The sequence below is a fragment of the Eleutherodactylus coqui genome, chromosome 1, assembly GCF_035609145.1.
Source record: "Eleutherodactylus coqui strain aEleCoq1 chromosome 1, aEleCoq1.hap1, whole genome shotgun sequence".
Classification (NCBI taxonomy): domain Eukaryota; kingdom Metazoa; phylum Chordata; class Amphibia; order Anura; family Eleutherodactylidae; genus Eleutherodactylus; species Eleutherodactylus coqui.
In genome coordinates this window covers 64,139,943-64,161,502 of record NC_089837.1, presented here as the reverse complement: position 1 = coordinate 64,161,502, position 21,560 = coordinate 64,139,943, and the positions used below count along the sequence as shown (strand labels likewise).

At 44.1% G+C, this 21,560-nt stretch overlaps 1 protein-coding gene across 1 annotated transcript in view; it reads right to left on the bottom strand.

Moving 5' to 3' along the window:
* Positions 1-923: 923 nt before the first annotated feature.
* Positions 924-21,560, bottom strand: part of SDC1 (syndecan 1) — a 39,179-nt gene continuing 18,542 nt past the window's right edge. The window contains exons 2-5 of the mRNA XM_066596883.1: positions 8,113-8,191; positions 6,291-7,414; positions 5,104-5,230; positions 924-4,576 (exon numbers count right to left, since the gene is read on the bottom strand). Of these exons, the coding sequence (XP_066452980.1) occupies positions 4,410-4,576; positions 5,104-5,230; positions 6,291-7,414; positions 8,113-8,191 (1,497 nt within the window). The 3' untranslated portion in view covers positions 924-4,409. The remainder of the gene's footprint in view (positions 4,577-5,103; positions 5,231-6,290; positions 7,415-8,112; positions 8,192-21,560) is intronic.

The window sequence follows — 21,560 nt, the reverse complement described above, 5'->3', positions numbered from 1 at the left end:
AGTTTAAAAAGAGAAAAAATGAAATTGCCCCATCATGTACAGATGTCCTCAGATACAAGTTATGGGCTCAAAACGTTACAGACCTTCGTAGCAATGGCGGCATCAGCCATCAAGTAATGTGTAAATATCTGCCATCTTTAGACTCAGATTATTTTTTCTATGTGGTATAAATTGGTTCTACCAACTACATTTCGAGACCAAGGTAAGAATTGAGGAAAAGTTGAAATTACCAATTTTTTTCATATTTTTTTGTGCACAATTCAGGCATTATTGGACCAAAGATTGATTTTTTTCCTCCTTTGCATTATATAAAATGAGGAAAATAAATAAAATCATCAACTTTGCAGCGGTGTTTCACTTCAGCCAAAAGTAAGGGGTCAAAATCCTTCTAGTATTCAATCCATACACCTTAAACGTGCAAGAGGGATTCAATTAATCTTCCATCATCCCACGCTCCTGATCATGCCAGCCTCCAACAGCTCGCTGCAGCAACCTCCCTCGCTTCAGTGATTAAGGGCAAGCAAACCAAGCCCATCTATTTCCAGACGTAATGGAAGTTGGGGGCACATGAGATGGAAGCTATGGGCAATGAGAGTTGCACCAGAGATTCTCAGGTGCAAGGCATCACCCATGTAACCCCCCCCCCCCCCCCTACCATTCCCTTTTGTCTGCAATCTCCCTGTAGCTATAGAAGTGAATGGAGCGGTGCTCATATACACCAATGTCAGATATTGGGATGTGTAGAGGTTGGGATTACTGGGGATACCAGCGACCAGACCTTTTCTCTATCCTGTGGTTAAGGGTCATTAGACATTGTATGGTCTGAATGGATTACATAAGATGTGTTTAAGAGGGTCACAGACTGTTGTCAGCACTGAAGTGACTGTTCATCACAGGCGTTGATAAAAGTATCCACAAAAGGGTATTTTAAAGTAAAATTTTATTGCCTTTTACCTTTACAATATGTTACAGAAAACATTTTAAAAAGTCACATGGTACAAAGTAATAAAAGTTCCTTAAACTTTGCGATACAAGAGTGTAGCGGTCTAACGCCAGGAACAAGGTGGTGATTCAGAAGCGGTGGGTTGTGACAACCGTTGTAAAGGCACGTTTAGAACGTAACGCAGCAGGTTTATTAATCTGAAAACAAAGAAACAGCCAGCAGGTCTTCAAAATAAACAAAAAACACAACTTTACTTATTGCTTATTTCTTGTGCATTAATCCCTGAGTTGTGAGCCCTCATTATTGGTTTTTAATTAACTACATCTTTCCAATCGTAAAGTTGGCCATACACATTCGATAAGTCAGCCGAACCCAGTAGGATCATCAGATGATTGGATGATCGAGAAAGGAGGATCAGGTTTTAAGAACATCGATCTTTTGGTCTTACTGGAGATAAAACTGCTGCTAGCAGGCTTACTCCCATCTTGCCTTAAGATAACCACATGCATTCTCACCAGAGCCAACTGTGCGCATTTATGGTAGAGTCAGGAGATACGGCTGTTTGGTAGTCTGTGCATCAGCTTGTGTATAGCCTGCTCAGTGCCAGCAAGTGCATTCTCACCTGAGCCTTGCAAAGGGGTATTAAGAGATGCAGGACACTTGCATCCAAAGTCACTTCATGGATCCCATCCACCGGAGTCTTCAGATGTTGTATGGTTGTGTTGGCAAGACTACATGCCACCATTGTCTCTTCACAGCCGATGCAAGGTTTGGCAAGAGGATGCAGTCATTGCGACACCGTCCGACCACCATTTAAAAGGTATTCTTGGGCATACACTTATCGCCTAACCTGTGAATGGGTGACAGAAGTGGATTGGTGTGGGTCTCACTAGAGACCCCCACAATCCCAAGAACAAGGCTCCCCATGTCCCCTTTACTGCACCCTATTGCAAGTGATGTGGTAACCAAATGCAGAAGCGGACGAGTGGGCACAGTGCCACACCAGTCATTTTAACGAGGCGGATGGAAATGGCCAAGTACAAGCGCTCGGCTATCTCAGATAGTCCCATTGAAGATGAATGGAGCAGTAGTGTTCACTTGGTCACTATTCGTTCGCATTCCATGTCACTATTAGGGTGGTGCAGAGAAGAGGGGGGCATGGGATGCCTGTTCTTGGGATTGCTGGGGGTCAGCAGTAAAACCCCTGCCAATTGGCTTTTATCACCTACGTTGTAGATAGGAAACACCCCTTTAAAGATGCAGTTTGCCCAAAACTGGTTCTATAAAACTGGGCCAGGGAGAATGCAAACCAAACAAAAAAAAAAAAAGTAAAAAAACACTAAGAATTTATTGAACCTATTTACAGATAAACATGCCATTCTGCAAAGCTTTCCATAAAACCCCAAAGAATATGGAGTTCGAGTGCTGGCATCAACTTTAATGGGGCCTGCAGAAGCTGGCCACACAAGTTCCCAGAATAAGTGTGGTAAAAGGAATTCTTGTTCTATATTTTTACAGATTCACTAAGTTTTCTAACTAAAATATTCCCCAGTACATATATTACAGCACTAGTGTATCGAGAAGAATAAAAAAAAAGAAGGTCTTGGGCAGATGGGAAAATACCCACATGTGTGGCACACCTCTACAGAGATATTGCTTGGCATATAAATACTGGGTCACGGTCAGAGTCCATATACAGTCACTAGAACACAGGAGAAGCCATAGAATTACCTCCACAAAAATCTGATTACTATGGCAGTAAGAGAAGCAATGGCCTCTTCCTTGCAGTCACCTTTGTCCGTCTTCGATTGCTCTAGTCCTAAGGACTTGATCCTCGGCTATGCTATATAAGGCCGTAGTACATCCATAGCAACCGGTCTGTTTCAAACGTAGACAGCAGGAAAGGCAATAAAGACTTGAAGATTAAACTCTTCAACATAGGCAGTTTTATTTACCAGATTTTGGCAGAAAAGCGGCTTTAATACCATTACAGAGAGAGTCCTGTACAGCAAACAGCAGCACAGGGAAACTTAAAAACCTGGACTGAACCCGTAGGGGGTATATAAAAGGGACATTTTATCCATCATATATAGCATCCTACAAAAGGTGTAGAACATACATATAGTTTATATTCAACCATCCCAATGAGCAGACTTACGGCGGTATTACATCAATCTTACAAAAACAGAAGTGAGGCGTTTGAGCAAAAACCTTCCCTGTAACAGTTCAATATATGAAGTTTATAATGGGATTGTAGTGTTTAAAAATATTTTAAAAAAGTTTAACTCCAACTTGCTCAAATTATAAAAAACAGTTTAGATGGTCAGACCTATAATTGCCAGCCCTCCGCTAAAGAACTAGTGCGCTCATCTCCCCCCCCCCCCCTTACTTTTAGGTCCATTTTATGGAATGACACATTTAAAAGAAATCTGCTTAATTCAATCTTTGGAAGTACGAGTGAGAAATGACATTTTTTCTTCTAAGCACGACGTACTGTACAATATAAGGAACCAACGTTGCACGTCCAACAACTGCACTCACTATACTCATCCACTAGTAACATTTACAGCAAAAATATACAGATACGTAAAAACAAAAAGGCATAGTGTTATGTTCATTAAGGTTGGCACTGTGAAGTAGAAAAACGTTTTTTTGGAATTGCTAAAACAAAAAAACAAATTTTAAAATAATTCTGCAACAGCAAACAGAATAACTGTTAAAAGAAAACATTTAACAAGCTAGTGCAAGGAGATAAACTATGCATTGTAGAAAGGTGCACATTTAACCACTGACATTCCGGGAATCAACATAACATTCAAAAACAAGTGAATAAATACGTGCGGCAGTTTAAAGCATTAAAAAAGAAAAGGAAAAAAAAAAAAACAAAAAAAAAACCAGAAACGAACAAATGAAAAGACACCTAAAGCATCTGGGAGAAATTGGATGTACATTTTTGGAGAACCAACTTCTGGGTTCCTATCTAGATGTACCGTATGTTTGGTGTTGGGAATGTAAAGGTTTTCTCAGGATTCCAGACTTAACACTTGTATATTAAGTGCCATCGTGGACATCCAGATATACTGGGGTTCCGTACCTTTTATCGATTTGGGGACAAAAAAGGGGGGGGGGGGGGGGGGGGAATAAAGTCTATGTATAACTATATACAATTGAAGAAAAAAAACAGTTATTTCTGGGAAGAGGTTTGTGTTGAAGGTACTTTCTTCCTGAAAAGGGTCAGAGCGAGGTGTGCTCTGTGACGATGTACCAAAAAGGAGTCCAACGTGTGCGTGCCGTTCTAGAGAGGCACTGTACTGTGGAAAGGCACGGTGAAGACTTTCTCCATAAATAGTGTCCAGTAGTCGTCCTTTGAAACAAACAAAACAAAAAAGCCACAGAGCAAAAGCTGTGAGCCAAGAATGAGGAAGTAGAGGCCGATCTCTCAACTGGGATCTGAAGGCTTGCTGGACTATGCGTAGAACTCCCTCTGTTCCCGTGGTTTCTGATATCCACCATTGGACTGTTTAGGTTCCTCTAGAGAGTAGCTTCCTTCGTCTTTCTTTTTCATCCTATATAGTACAAATGCGACCAAGAAGGCAGCAAACACCAAACCGGCCACACCACCTGCAATGATACCTGGAAGACAAGAGGTTGTAAACGGTCAAGTACAAGACCACATAAAACAGCTCCATCGCAACACAGCCTGGAAAGCCCACCATTAGATCCTGGAGGAGGTAACACAGCCTCACTTCTAAGAACGCAAATATTTGCATCCTTCGTAGCAACCAGATAAAAAATAAAAATCTGGTCATGTTGATAAGAGCCCTTGCATCAGGGTCTACAGACTAAAGGCCCCCCACACACGCTTCTTTTGGCAGACCGGTGTTAAATGTTTATGAGGGTAGAGTTCAGGGTTTCAATGCCCGATCTTATGTTCCCCTTGGATACAAGTCAATGCCGAAGCTCTGACTGCAACTTCTTCCACAAACATGAACACTCGGTGGGCTGAAAGCCATTGAAGGTGTATGTGGGTCAGATGAATTGAGGCTTTGGATATGCCCAAAGTAATGTGCTTAGGACCATGCCCGTTGGAGATTAGCGTCTTCATTGTGATACTTCAACTATGGCAACCCATACAGAAGACCACGTAGTAACAATGTTACCTGCAAGAAGTTCTTTCCTTTCCATGATTCCTTGTGAGGCATTAGAAGAACCGTTATCAGGTGAGGGGTTTTCAGGGATCATTCTACCCTCTTTGACGACTGGAACAGTCCCTTCAAAATATAGTTCCTAAAAAAAGACAAAAAAAAAAAAGTTCCACCATGAACTATAAATTGTACTTCATTATACATCATGACATCTGCTGGGCGAGAGCTCCAGCACAGCACCATGTCTTACATCGCAGCCAAATACCTGATGCCGACTTTCTGGCCAACAGGTCTTCCTGCTAAACATATACTCATCTACAGTCAACAAGGCCCAAGAGCTTAGCAATAGGACTGCATGGCTATATAGCACCATTATCTTTAAAGGGGTATTGTGATGAGCTATCACCCATCCAGTGGATAGGCTATACCTGCTAGCTCTGTGGGGCTAGGAAAGCTGGGACTAGCCAGGTTGGATTGCCAGAATGGGGTCCCCGTGGCTCCCATTTACATAGGGCAATGGTCAAGCATGTGCACTACATCTTCATTCAGAAGTCTATGACTGATGGAAGTAGCCAAGTGCTGTACTGACTATGCTAGTCATTCTCAGACTGATTACTGGATATGTAAAGGGGTTATGCCAAAATAGAAAGGTTATCCTTTAACAGGAAAGGGGACAACCTTCTGATCTGTGTTGTGCGACTAATGGGACCCACCAATCTTGGAGGGTACCAAAAAGCGCTTGTGCACTGCCCCTCCATTTTAGGGTGAGCTATGGAAATTGCCGAATTCAAGAACATCCATGAAAAAAGGGGCAAAAGCATGCACACACACAACCGCTGCGCCATTCAAGCATGTACTGTCGGGACCCCCACCACTCAGGAAGTGATCCTCCATCTTGTGGGAAAATGTTATATCTTGGCAAAAGCCCTTAAAAGTGGTAACTTTCTATCACCTAAAACAAAGACAACCTCTGGCCACCAGTTAGTGGTCTCCTGCTCGACAGTTCTCCAAGTCGCCATTACCAAAACTGTTCATTATGCAGTCAAAATCTGGCACTCATTTTACATCCATGAAGAGGACTTGGATGAACCGTGGCAGCAACACTGAATGGAGGGCACCAGGTATGTTCTACATATTGATTAAACCATATTCGTTTAGAACGGCCTAATGAGAAAAACAAAGTTATACAAAGGAGGGCTTACCCCATCTGTCGGTCCTGATGATCCTTCCTCAGAGTCTGAAAGATCGTCATCAGAGGGACTCCTAGAGACGTTGCAGACAACCGTAGAGCTAGTGAAGTCATCTTTTTCTGCGTCACCATTTATTAGTGGACCAGCCGTTGTGCCTCCAACATCTGGAACATGGATTCTCCTGCCCTTTGGTTCGTGTGTGTGGACTTCATGAGGCTTTTCAGGTTCTGTAGACCCAGGTGTACTGGGTGTGGTATCGTGGTGATGTGTATGGTCAGGATGGCCATGATGAAGAGGTTTATCCTCAGCAACAGCAACTGTAGGTTCTTCTTGAAGGTTATCCTCAGGTTCAATCAGGTCAGAGGGAACTGTAGTCTCTTGTTGAATGTCTGATCCATCCAGTGAACTTGTGGTGGTCTGGTGAGGGTGAGGATGATGGTGATGATGATGGTGGTGGTGGTGGTGATGATCTTGTGTGTGAGATTCCTCAGGTACAGTTGAAGTTGTTAGAGTGTTTGAGCCTGGAAGCAGATCAGCATCTATTGCTTCTATGGCAACTTTCTCATCACCTGCATAGGTACTGGTAGAGCTGGAGGTGGTTTCTTCATGGAGAACACCATGCTCTATCAAATGCTCAGCAGTAGTGGTCAGGCTCTGGGGATGTAGTTCCGGCTCTTCATCTGGCACATCAACGGTAGTATTTACAGGCAAGTCATGAGGTCCTCCAACAACTTCAGGAGGAACATCTGTTGCATCATCACGTCCATCAGACTCAGGAGATGATGTGGTTGTATGATGGTGAGGATGATGATGATGATGGTGGTGGTGGTGATGGTGTTTCTTTGTGTCAATTTCTTCTATGAAGTCATCTGTAGAGGTTTGCTGGGACGGAGATGTTGTGGCTTCCTGCGTAGCCACTTCTTTGGCAACTGTATCAACAGCAAACAGGTCCTCGATTACGTCATTATGACCTTTAGTGGTTTCAGCAGACTTTGTAGTAACTTCCATTTTAGTTTCTTCCTGGTCCACAACCTCGGGCTCCTGAGCTGCTGTAGACCCCTCTATAGTAGGTACCAGAGTTGACACATCTGTAGAATGGATCTTTACATCCGAAGACTCCAAATTAACATTGAAAGCTTTAGAAAAACAGAAAATGAAACACGTTATATGGATACACTTATAATCTCAGAATTTACAGAGTAACAGCTATTAAAAAAAAGAAGGAACATATCAAAAGTTCTGATCAGGTGTTCAGAAGCTGAAAAGCCTGCTGATCGCTGAAATTAAGAGGCAGAAGTGCTCACCCGAATGCTGTAGTCCTTCACCTGTCAGCGCCTCTTGGCAGTTGAAGGAAGCATAGATGTCTATGGAAGTCTATGTCAGTCTTCAGCTTCCAAAAGGAGCAAAGAAGCAACGACAGCCGAAGGGACCCAAGTACTCTGGGGAGCGCTATAGCCACTTCACTCAAGTTTTGTAGTGGAGTCTGGGACCCCATTGATAACTGGACATGTCCCTTTGAAGTCCTTTGAAGGTGCGGTTACCCTAATAAAGTGACTGGGGCATTATACGGCACGATTGCGTATCCAAACAGCAATATTTGAGTCAAAGTCCTTTGTGGAACTGGCAGAGAACCTAGCCTAGATTTAGTTGGAGCACAGGGCAGCTGAGATGCGACTAACGTATGAACAGGCATGTACATCTTCATATATTGGTTGCATCATGGCCTTGGCTATATCAAGACTGGCGGTGGAAATGCTGGTCCTGGTAAATTTCTCCTTAAACCGCAGCAGAGTAAAAGGACACATTTAAATTAAATAGTAAGATATGCCCTCACCATCAAATCCTGAGGCACCAGAGAAATCCTCGTCATCTCCAGAACCGTCCTGGTCTTCAGGGGGAATCGTCTTCTCAGCCTGGAGATGGGGCAAAGAGGAGGTTAGTATTCACCAACCCAGGAGGAACATTCAGTACAATCAGAACTTACCAGGAAGGTAAGAAACTTACTACTCGCTTACCATATTGCATAGTGTATATGTCGTGCGTGTAGCAGGTGTTCACACGGCTTGTGCCATTAGGTTTTGGGTTTTTTTAACTCCCGCTAAGACATTAATCAGCATCTGAAATGCTAAAAACCTCATAAATAAGGCTCCTTTCACACCAGCACTTTCATTTCTGTTCAGCTCCATACCAAAATACTGGAACTGCTGGATCCAGAGAGTACAGAAAACAAGCGGCGCCCGAGACCCCATTGACTATAATGGGTTTATTTGGCTTCTGACACGCCAACTAAAATCTCCCAGACAATAGCGCAGCATGTTGCGCTGTGGTCCAGGATTTTGTACTGGAAGCTCCAAATGGAGCCTCAAATGCAGATATGAATAAAGTTTAAATAAAAAAAAATAAAAATAAAGCAGGATAAACAGATGTTAAAGAGCGGTATGGAGGAATGACATGACAGGCGAGACCTTTATATAGCCAGCGACATGTAATACAGTATTTACATGTGCAATAAGCACTAGAAGACAACCCCCCCCACTTGTCCCTGCCAATTAAAATCAGTTTTTAGATGCCACCAATAAAACTGAAGTCCTGGGTACATACATACATACATGGAAGCAGCACTTAGGGTCCTCATTCACAGCCCTCTCGCTCAGCTGTGCCACTGACTTGTATCGTATCACTGCCCATGGAGAGCTGGCCATGTAAGTGTTCGGCAGCTCCATTCATTTCAATGGGGCTTTGAAGAAAATAGCCAAACGGCACCCAGCTATTAGTCAACGAGTTGAAATGAATGGCGCTGCTGCACACGTGTGGCCAGCTCTTTGTGAAGACTGACGCCATACAGGTCAGAACAGCGCTGCAGAGTTCAGGGGAAGTGGGGCAAAAGCTCCCCCATCGGGATCAATGTAGTGGCTGGGCAGAAACTAACTTTTTCCACCAATTTACCCTTTAAAGGGGTTGTCAAGAATTTTACAATTAATGGACCATCTTCATGTTAGGTCATCATTAGTTGATCGGCAGGCAGTGTCTTCCAGATCCCTACTGTAACTAGAGACCCATAGCAGACAACGTGGGCCGTAGGTGCAGCAGCCTGGTTTGGTAATGCAGGCATAGATCCCATAAGACACTGCATTACCAACCTGAGCAGCTGCACTATGAACAGAGCCGCCCCCACCGGACAACTACTTACTCTTGAGGACCTAGTGTCTGGATAGATCAATAAAGTCCTAGAACTCCTATTTAACCTGTCTGTAAGGCTCATCTGACATGCAAGGTCTGCGTCTCTCCTGTTCACCCATCCGAGTCCTCCCAGACCGGCTCCCTCGCCCAGGGTGCCTTAACTGGTCAAACATAAGCCGTCCCAGTCAAATACCAAGATTGACCTCTAACCAAGTCATTGCCCTAGAGGCGGCTGTTCTCACCCCTGACCTTCCTGATATCTAGATGATACACTTGGAAGACAAGTGAAGATATCTATCATGACCTCAGATAACAGCAGTGTTAGTAGAAAGTCTCCAGGTCATCTGTGGGGTGAAATGCTCCTGCACAACCTATAACCATGGAGGGGAACATGTCCATTTCCTGCAGTGGGTTGGGAGGGATATCACTCCTTAAGGAGAGAACCTAGGAGGTGTGAGGAGATTTATAAGGCCATCCATGCTCCTCTGGGAAATATATGCAAATATGGAAGTTTGAACAACACCTCTGCAGCGCCACCTATTGGATGGCAGCATTCCTGCCAATCAATGTCCGACCCTTTAGACCGGTGTCTGAAAGTCGGAAATTGCTGCGTACGGCCAGTACTATTCCAGTGAAGATTGTGTGATGGACGAAGTGACCAATGAGTCTGATGGGTCTCGATCTCCATTCCCCCTTCACACAGATGGCACCTCCTTACCGGATGTCATTTCAAAATGTTGAAGTTTTCAACTTTTTAGCACATAAACCATCAGATTACGGTACAAGTAAGCTTTTTACCATACCATAGTGACTTGTCAGACGTTTTGCTCAGTGGAGGGTCCAGATGTCAAGACCCCCTACCAATCGTTAAAATGAATGGGCAAAAGCCATCATCTGAGAGCTATGCTGGTTTCGCTGGTGCCGTGTGGACTCTACAAGCCATTTATGGATCCTGAACAGTCACATTGCTCTGATCAGCGTTTCTGCCCTTTAATTTTAGTGGTTTCTGGGTGTCTCTGTACCCAGACCCCAATCATCAAAACTCCTGATACCCCTTAAGTGACTGCGCACCAACAGTACAAGTTTATGCAACAAAAACCAAAGTGGAAGCTCAACAGTAACATTCAGAGCTGCCCAAATACTAAAATGGGTTCAGCATATCCTTTCCTTATTGAAGCCAAATAGTGAAACCTTTCCCATTCGTTTTCTGTACAGGTACGGGGCGGCCATCTTTCGCAGGCTACGGAATTTTTGCAAAAGTCCAACCATGTTTGTTGTCACATTGGCACATGTGGATAAAGCATGGTCTGTTGCCGAAAAACAATTCAAGAGTGCCAACCAATATAAATAGTTCACTTCTACCATCAGATGCACGCTTGACCAAATTATGAGGTAGTTTGTGCATCATTGGGGCATTAAGACAAGTGCTCATAGAACAGTCAGTCATCCGGGGTTCGGGGGGGGAAGCAAGAGCTGCTAAGTTATCACCAAAGCTACACGAGTGCAACCCGAACCTGAAGTATCCATCTGACTGCCCCAGGGCCAAAACCGTGAAGCACAAGACGTGTCCTCCACACAGTAGGTATACACAAACCTCTTCCAATGTCTACGGTAAGGAGAGAGGGGGGAGGGGGGGGGGGGGGTGACATCCAATTCTTATGACCCTGTTTGGTCAACAAGACTCTGCCAAAGACCTGCAATGTAAGCCCTTCGTACAGCGAACAATAAGGGCTCTTCAAACAAAAGTCTCAAACATTAAACCTGGTTTTTCCAACTTTACACTCCTCAGGAGGACAAGTGTCTGCCTGCGCCGCTGATCCTCTGCCAGGAGGGCATACAATTCCCTGTGCCGTTGGCTGCACTGTGCAATTTGTCTGCCAAAGAGTGTGATGCTCCCGACGGTTCACCGGTGAGAACTGGAGTGGCCCTGATGGACAGACATGTACCAAGAGCAGATTTTTTTTTTTTTTTTTTAACAGATGTGCATCACAAGAGCACATACAGGGCACTGGGTAAAAAAAAAAAAACAAAAAAACAAAAAAACCCCCAAAAACACCGCAACAGCATAGAAAGCCCCATTTACAAGTGACCTATGGAGGAAGTCATACAGTCAGCAGATCCTCAGCAAGCGGTGAATTACAGAAAATTACAGAATTTGCAGCTTTGTAAAGTAGCATAAAATAGGGAAAGTAGCGCCGAGGGCAGAGGCCTCGCCCGCTGTTCTATTCCATTCAGAGTGTCACCAAGGACATGCAGGAAGTCACAGAGGCCATTACTGAAGCCCATTAATCACAGCAGTCATAACAAGAAGCCACTGTTAAGTCAAGGTTAAAACAACCTTCCAGCCATCTTCCCGAGGCTATTAGCTGCTGCTGAAGCCCAATACCTACAGTTTAAGTCCGCCCTGCAGAATAGAAGCCCCGTGGAAAAGTTTACAGTTTTAACCCTTCATGGTACAGAAGGAAAAAAAATTGATTGAATGAAGACTGCTGCATGCAACTGCAGTTCTCAACACATTAGGCTGGGTTCACACGGAGCAGATTTGCCGCGGAAATGCCGTGCGGAATTTCGCCGCGGTAAATCCGCATGCGGCTGCTAATCCTGGGATTAGCCAGCCAAGTGGACGAGATTTCTCAGAAATCTCGTCCACACGGGACGGAAAATCAGCTGTGGCTAATCCGGCAGAAACCGCCGCTGCGGTGCGGATTTGCCGAACGCAGCATGTCTTTTTTCCCGCTGCGGCCGCTCTTCCTCTGCTCGGCGCTGATCCCGGGTACACACCGACTGTGCACCCAGAACGTTTTATCCCTTGTCTTCTCCTGCGGAACAGGATTCCCAATGCACACTATCAGTGTGCAACAGGATCAGCGTCACTACACGATTACCGGTGGGGAGCTGCGCCACCCCGCCGGTAATCACTACAGTGGTGAGCGGCCATCGGCAAGTGTGTTATAAGTTTGCCACTACGGACCATCAGTCGGAGCCCCCAACTGTTGCTCGTTAAGCCCTAAAGCTCCGTGGAGCACAGTTTGGGAACGGCTGGCGTATACAGTAAGCTCCCTCTAGTGGTGGCCAGAACATTAATTTATGTGCTGGGAATTTGGACTACTGCATCCTGAAATCTGACCTCAAAACTATAAATGACATTAAGAAATAAAGTGTGAAAACTTTGAGGTTTCTCTAACCACAGTTTATTAAGGAAAAAGGAAAGTTAAAAAATTTGGAGTTTTCCCAATGACAGTAGTAAGAATTCCTGTGATCTGACAGTCACTTCACCCATTACTACTAAGGGAAACTAATCAAGAGTAGCAATGCAGGACTGAGCACTGTACTGATAAGCAGACGGCTACCGCGCTGCAGCCTCAACTTTCCCATAAGTGGGAGGAGACCATAAAATTCCCTAACGAGAATCTAAATACATAGACTCGTCCATCATAATTGTTAATGAGCTTTTAAGGTTTTGGCCGCGGGGCATAATGTAATGAACAGATCTTAAATCGTAAAACATTTACTAGGTTTTTCAGGCATGTGGTTACACGGATTAATGCTTTACTCCATGCTTAAGTCAAATGTAGTCACATCATGGGGAAAGCCAGATGACTACACAGTCTGCAATTAGCTACTGTAGTCATCAACTGAAACCTCAGGCCTCTAGTATGGAGTTTTCCTGCATATATATATTTTTTAATAGTTTGTACAGAATTAGATCTACAGAATATAATTTCCACAGTCAGACAGATTGAGGGCAACAACCCCTTAAAATACATAATGGCTGTACCAAATGCCCTGCATTAAGTTTGGGACTATGCCCAAGTGAAATTTTGAGCTAGTAGATGCATAAGGGTGCCATAATGGCTTCCATATGCTATGCACTAGGAAACTAGCAGATTCTGCTCCCTCTGTAGCATACACACATAACTGCTTCTTATATAGTTGTACTGAGCAGTGTAGGTGCAATTTCAGTAGCTGCAAGTCAATTACCAGTTAGCTGTTTCATATCTGATTATCAATCTACAGAAGCTTACCCCAATAGATAGGTAGCATGATTCCACCATCTTCCATTCCCCTCACTTCATGTAATCTTTGTATTTCTCACTAGAGATGGCCACCACATGGCAGACAGGCAGTGGACAGCAGGTTAGAAGAGAGACCCCTAGTAGCCAAGAACTCAAAACATGTTCTTGTACTGAAACATCTCTCGGGTAGATAAAGGAGTTTGCACTTATGTTAACACTGCCAATTTGATAACTAGCAAAAGTGGTCTAAGAACGTGGTGACCATTTAACCTCTGGTTAGGCCCTTTTGGTCAAAAGCTGGAGCTCCTGGTGCATGTGGAAGTAGAATGATGGTCAAGATTAATTGGCGGCGACTTCATGAACCCTCACAAGAAAAACTTGGAAGTGATCAGCGATCTCATGTTTGAGAAAGGAATCCCTAAACCGAGTCTTGCACAGCGCCGACTCAGGTCTTTGTTGCTTAGACCTTGTACTCAATAATTGGCCTGAGTGATACAGTCAACTGGCGTCACGAGTTAAAAGAGCACATCTTAAGACCCTAATTATTTCATACAGCTTAATACAAAGCCTTTAATAGAATATAATGTAGATTAAACCAGGGATGACTGGGAGAGCATGCTAACAGATGACCTAGATATGACAGCAGAGGCATGTTGTAAGCATGAGTCTAGGGAGTGTTCAGAAGGCCTGGAGACAGAGTGTCTGGTGGCTCAAGGAAGACTTGCAACAAATGAGTGCAGCACGAGAGAAGCCCTGCAGGCAAGACTTGGCAAAGGGAAAAGAAAAAAAAGTGAACATAAGACGCGCAAGACAACATAAGTCATTTTATATGAGGACCTCAGGACAAAATGCAGAGGGAGGGGAGAACCAACCACTCTGTCATTCTTATGGCGTGTCATCTATAATAGTGGTTGGAAAAGCTACTATAAATCTTAAGGTAGTTTTAGATGGTCTTATACAGCGGGAACCAATCAAAAAGAGATCATGTCAATTGGTGATTGTTAATGCCACAGAGACTAGTATGTGGGGCCAAGTGATCGCTGCCATGAGCGATCGTCCCCAAATAGAAAATACTTGCTACTTGGTTGACTGCGGGTACAGGGAAAAATAATGCCAACAAGCAAGCATTTGCGTGTTTGTTGGCATACTCACAAGAAAGTTGAGCATACCATTTGTCAATTGGTACCGTGAAAATAGACCCTTAGGAGCCGGCATTAAGCTTTGAGGCGCTTTAGCTCCATGGACTCTTCATTCATCCAGCTTGCATACAGGGGTCCCATTTCTGATTTTGCTTAATCCACATTAGGCCAGCTAGGACTTCGCAATTTAGTACAAGTAGTTGAGATTACTAGAGGGTCACCAGGCTAAAACACGGAATCCATGTTTTGGACAATGCATGGTAATTTTTTATACATACTTTTATGTTCTGTTGTGGCTTTGTAGTTACGACAACCCCCCTCCCAATCAAGTTCGCCCATAATGACAAAGTGACAGAATGTTTCTCAGATGAAAAACTAGAGGAATTCAAACTTTTTTTTACTGACACAACAGTCAGATCCTTTGGGATGGCACTTGCAATTTAGACCTGGGGGCTTTTATTTCTCTTAATCTTACAAGACGTTTTTACACCTTGGAGTCCCCTGTGGTAAATTCAGTTGATTGAACATAATTTTTTAAAGAGGCACGACCCCGTCTATATAAAGATCTCACAGCACATAGAGCCAGAGCCAAAGCCAAGCGATGGAGGAGGAAAGTACCGTCTGCTGCTACACTGAAAGTCCAAGAGCACAGCGGCTTTCATAATTCTTACATGGAAGTTTGGAACCACCAGGGCTCTACACAAAACTAAGTAATCGGAGAGGAAAATAAAAGGGCCATGGTAAGATGTGACCAAGAACAGTCACTCAGGCTGAGCTCCAAGGATCCAGTGTGCAGATGGAAGAAACTTCCAGGTCACCCATCATTGCAGCCTCCACCAATCTGGGCCTTATGGCAGAGTGGCAAGAAAGAAGCCTCTGCGCAGTAAAAGACACAAAAGCCTGTCTGGAGTTCGTCCGAGTCCTTTAGGTGCTTTTTGGCAAAGAAATCAGGCGCCGCTCAACACCATCCCCACAGCGAAGCATGGTGGTGGCCGCATCATGCTATAGGGGTTGATGTAAAACTGAATGGAGCAATGTAAGGAGATATTCTTAATGAACACCTGATCCAGAACACAAGGGACCTCAGACTGGACAGAAGGGTCACCTTCCAACACAGCAATGACCTTAAGCACACAGCCAAGACAATAGGCTTAGGGACAACTTGGAGTGTCCTTAAGTGGCCCAGCCAGAGCCCCGACTTGAACCCAAACAAACATCTCTGGAGATACCTGAAAACCGCTGTCCACCGATGGTCTCCATCCAACCTGACAGCTTGAGGGAATCCGCACAGAGTAGTAGAAAGTCCAGGTGTAAAAAAACCTAGTGGCATCATACCTAAAACGACTGGAGGTGGTCAAAGCTCCTTTTGGCAGCAGTTACAAAGTACAGGATCTGAATACTAGGTTAATGCAAAAGGCTGGTTTGAAGTTTTACATTTTTTAAATGAAAAACTGTTTTCAACTTGTCATGGCATATTGTGTGCAGAATGATGGGGAACAACATTTTTTTAGTTTAATTTGCACAAGGCCATAACAAAGTAAAAAAGTGGAAGTGTCTAAAGACTTTCTGGACCCAGTGTGTAAGGGATATCTTGTCACTAGTTTTTCTACAAGCATTGCATGGCTGTGACCACAAGCATGCGGCCGCTGGTTCTATTTCCAGTAGCGTCCTGAACTACCGCCAGTCACAAGCCTAGACCAGCCATAATCACATGCCCTTATTTAACACAATCTGCCTTCTTTCTAGTGACTAAATCGTTCCCTGTTCTCATTTAGAGTCAAGAACATCCTTATTCAAAGCCTCACAGTAGACTGGATTCGTCATGCATTTTAGGAATTTAAGAGTGGACAAGAAGAGTCCTTGACGAAGAGCCGTCCGCCAACATTGTAGACCTCCAGAACAATGCAAGCATTACACAAGGCAGAAACAGATTATGGCTTCATGAAGTCCAGCAACATACCCATCACCATCTCATCATTTTGCTCCTTGGAGAGCTAATCTGTCAAGTTACAAATGGCAATCCAGGCCTTGAAGGAAGGGTTCTCAAAACAGAGCATGAGGCTCATGACAATTTGGAGGGAACTACTGCAGGAAGGTGAGTGGTGGTACCGAGACAAAGTTCTCCAAGTTATATTTTAAAGGTGTTGTCTCGTAAACTACTCCTAGCCAATCCTCAGGATAGCTCATAAGTTGATGGGAGCCCCAGTGACCTACTGTTGATGACCCATTAAAAGCAGATCACCAGACCTCCTCCACTGATCTACTGCTGACCTAACCCAAGGATAGGCCATGAGTAGTTTACAACGCCTTAAAAAAGGTAATGCTTGCAGAAAGAAGAAGCTTCCTATTCTGTAAAGTAGGACTTCAGTTAGCAGAAAGGGAGTTTGTTGCCAAAGGTCAGTTTTTTTTTGTATTGTGCAATATTTAATAGTCAATTTTATGAGCACTTTAGCCAGATGGCAACTAACAAAAGGTGCCAAAGTTCCTGACTCCGAATCAGTCTACTGGCACAAAGACTTCTGGGTCAAGTACTGTAACCATTTCCTCATCTGTTCATAGGTGCCTCCGAGGAGGAGAATACATATCCTTGTGGCAAGAGTATAGGTAGGCAGATAAGTAATGGAGGTTGCTGAACATTTACAAAAAGTTCGGTCCAAATTAGTTTGAACCGAAAGCTTATCAAAAAACACAAAAACTGGTGTAAACCCACCCCCCCCCCCCCCCCCCCAAAAAAAAAAATACCCAAGTGTTATGTAGTGCTTTTATGGCTCTTCGTGTTATACAAAGGACTAGTGTTGAACAACCAACCAGTAGAACCCCGTTTTAGATTAAATGTTGTCAAGTTTGGCACAATCTTATAACCCCATTTTGGATCAGTCGTTGCCACTGGTTCGGTTTGCACAACACTACAAATGAGTTCATGAATAATCATCCACAGAACTAATGACTACTGGAAGGGTAGTCAGCCCAGAGTCTATATCCGACTTAACAGGCCTTGCAACATGACTAGGGGTATAAACTAAACCAGAGCACCCATGTAGATACAGCCATTTCATGGGTGGAGTTTTCCTACATCAAAGTGCAAGTCACAACATTGTGTTTAATTAGAACGTCTAGCGCCTGTGGCTGGGTTCCATGGTGCGGCTAAGGACATGCAATCGGCCCATTTTTCCAACTGAAAATTAGTGACCACATGGTCATTCTGCAATCTGAGATTATAGAACATCCGGCATGATCACCCTACTGTATACTAGCATTACTGGTGCCACCAGACCGCATCAGCAGGGTGTTAGCTAACAAACATGAGTCTCTTTAACGCAAGCTTACTTCTATGACTGCGACTTGCCAAGCCGATGTTTGCAGGTACTAAGAGCTGCTAGCAGACAGGAGGTGAGCGACGGCCGCAGAATGAGCCTGCCGTCACTTCTGCCTCGTGTGCCCGCAGTGATTTGCATGAGACACCTCATCAGGAAGGTCTGGAGCAGAAGAATGCAGAATTTACAAGGAAGTACCCAACTGAAAAAGGGAGTGCCAGCCTCTCCCGAGGCAATGTAACTAGAAAATAATGAGCCCAGAACAATCAGAGAAGTGACCATGGACATAGTTTTAACGACATCGAATATGAATAAGCAAGTGCATGTACAATTACAGCTCCATAGAAGACCAATACCGACACCGGCAATTGATTAATATCCTCTGGACTACCACTGTCTGAACTGATTTCCAGGGGTGACAGCGAAGATCGGGGAGCTGGACAAGTATGAGAAATACCTCTGCGGACTCCAGAAAATTGCCACAGGAGCACCAAAACTAAAGGCCCATTTACACGCAGACACAAGCTTTCAAAGGATTGAAAAATTACAGTTTGTGATAGTTTAGCAATTACATTCATTTGCACGTAAATGAGCCTCCAGCAGCTGTTTGCCAATCCCAGTATGTGGTCTGGACTTTGCAGGGTCTGCCATGGGATGTCAGCTGAATACAATGTAATCAGCTGCTCCCATGGAGAACACAGCATGCGGTCCCTGCCATCTCTCCGGCTGAACAATGGATTTTATGTTCATCTAAAAATCATCGTTCAGCCAAAGAGTGAAGGATGGAAGCATTTACACGCAACGATTGTCGCTCAAAAGCCATCGTTTGAACGAATTTTGAGTGATAACCGTTGCATGTCAATGGGACTTTAGTAATGGTGCCATACCTCATAATGGGTTTCCTTTTTATGTTCTGATTGGCCATAGCTGATCACAAACAGCTTTGTGAAATCAGACTACCAATGCACTAGACCTGCTCTAACACTACTAATGCACAGTAGAGATTAGGTAGTCTGAAGATTTTGGACATCTAACATGGCTGACAAACAGGACCTGGAACCAGCAGATCTAGAAAACAAGAACAGAAACCAACACTTCCATCCCGAACTTACGTTATACCTTTAAACCTATTCAAAAAGTGTCACACCCCTCCTGTAATATCACACACCCACCATGTTCCCCTGCTTTTCCCCCTCCAGGCTATTCACATCAAGCTGCTAAAAGTATTTCCTGATAAGTTTGATCCCAAGATCTTCCACAATTTTTGTAGTCTGTCTTTGGAATCCATTTTATCAGTGTCTTTCTGTAGATGGTCTCCAGAACTGACCCCAGGATTCCAGAGGTGGTCTCATCACAGCAGGATCACAATCTCCCTCTTTCTACTGGTAATACCTCTAACTATACAGCAGAGCAAGGGTCTCCTTCCTAGCTGCTTGTTCACACTGTGGACTCATTTTGGGTCGGTCAGAAATCAGGACCCCTAAATCCTTCTCTTCAGAAGTCCCAGATAACACAGATAAGCTAATTGGATACTCATTCTGAGGATACCTTCTCCACAAGTGCATTATTTTATTTGAAAAACCTTGAACTGCAGTTCCCATCGTTTTGACAGTTTATCCAGTAATGGCTTTTAGATAAAACGAGGTCAGATTGAACTGGCATTGTCATCACCGCTTAGGTAGCCCATTTAGACCGGACGATTCTTAGACGTGTGAAAACACTGAATGAGAACCGCACCATTCCCACTGAACAATCAGTGTGTAGACTGCAGAAGCAATGCACGAGGCGGCGACGATTTCTATGCCGGCCGAGCGAGAACCGCATGATTTGTTACTTGGTTCAAACACTAGCCATTGACTGAGTATCAGGCAAGGAAGGCAGAAAAGTAAATGTGCAGTAATATAACGCCTCCTCCGGTCCTGGGACAGAATTTTGTCTACCACAGAAGGGTTGCTTTAGTCATCAATTGTTTGGTCTGCAGCAAAAAATAAAAACAAAACAAAAAAAAAAACCACACACAACTATTGTGAATGGTCAATTACGACACTTCTTCCACTCAAGCCAAAACCACAGACTAAAAATGCAGACTTCCCAGTTTACAGAAGTGTCAATGCGTCGTTATCACTTCTGCATATTTTCTAAGACTTCAGTCAGTTGCATGAAACCCGCAGCTTCAGCTTGTTGTAGGAGCAGCGCTCAACACGTCCTGGACGGCTGCAGACTATTCACTTCTACATACAAGATGTATGGAGATGCTACATTGTAACGGCCCTGCTTGTATTGCCGTGCAGTCATTTGTCCAATTTGCCTTTACACGGGCAGATAATTATTCGGATTCCCTCATCCAGCAATATGAGCCATTATCATTCAGTGTAAATGAATAATTAGTTTGATTTTTGTTCGCTGTTCAGTTTCTACATACAGAAAACTGAACGATGTATCTATCGGCCGTGTAGACAGGCAGTTGCTCAATCATGTATGACTGCCTGCTTACTATGAATGGAGGCGGATGGGCCAGAGCAATCCCTGGTCACCCTCACCACCTCCATTCAGCAGCGGCACAGGAATGATTGGCACTGGGACAACCTGTTGGGCATCAACGCCCATTACACCCTCTAAGATAAAGGTATCCCCAGGAGTCAGAGGTGCCCCACCTACATGTCCTGATCCCCTCACCAACGAAGCTATGCACTCCATAGTTAGAAAATTCCTCTAAACTTCTAGAAGTTTAATAACTTTCAGGAGTAAATCCAGACGGCAACCCCAGATGTCACCACAACCGCTCACTTATGGGATGTATCGCCTCAGATGGTCAGTTAGGCAAGACCTTTACTTATGATGCTTTAGACCTGGAATCCCTTTTACCCTTGGTTGCAGTATCCATCATGTGCAACCTACATTCCTCCAGTTCAGTGGCATGGTGTTCGGTCACATCAGCATCGAAGTTCCGCTCAGAACCTGTTGATTTCTGCTAGAAAATAGTGCAAAGTACTGCAGCAAGCCGCACTATTTTGTCCTGTAAATTCTGGCAAAATAGCAGACATCGAACGAATCCCATTAGTCACATTCGGTTCCATCATAAGAATGGAGCATGAAACCGAAACTCCCCAACACTGATGTGAACAAACCCTAGTGGCAAGCTGCTGGCACCCAACAATTGCCGGGGTGAACCTGCAAGTATAGCCCAGAAATACTGAGAAACTCTACATCATGATCTGACCAGCATAGGAGATGTCCAGGTCAAAGGCAAGATTAAAAAAAACAAACAAAAAAAACAACAAAAAACAAAGTCTTATGTGGGTTTTCTCATGGAAAAGTCCAGGTATGTGTGCCTCTACCCCAGCTGCAGCAAGTCTCTAGGCTCAGCCACCCTTCATGGATGCAATAGCCCAGTGAATAGCCATTTAGGAACAAACACTCTCCCCTAGATGCCGAGCAACTTAAAGGGCAGTAAATCACATTCTGTACTTCCGTGTCTAGATGTTACTACATCAAGATCTCACCTACAATGGTTTATATATTAATCTGGCATTATTAAGATCCTGCAGTTATCTCTATGAACCCTGGGATCAGCTCTCGAAAAATAGCTAAAGTCCACTGCCAATAGCAAAGGTTTCCAGATGCATGAACCCC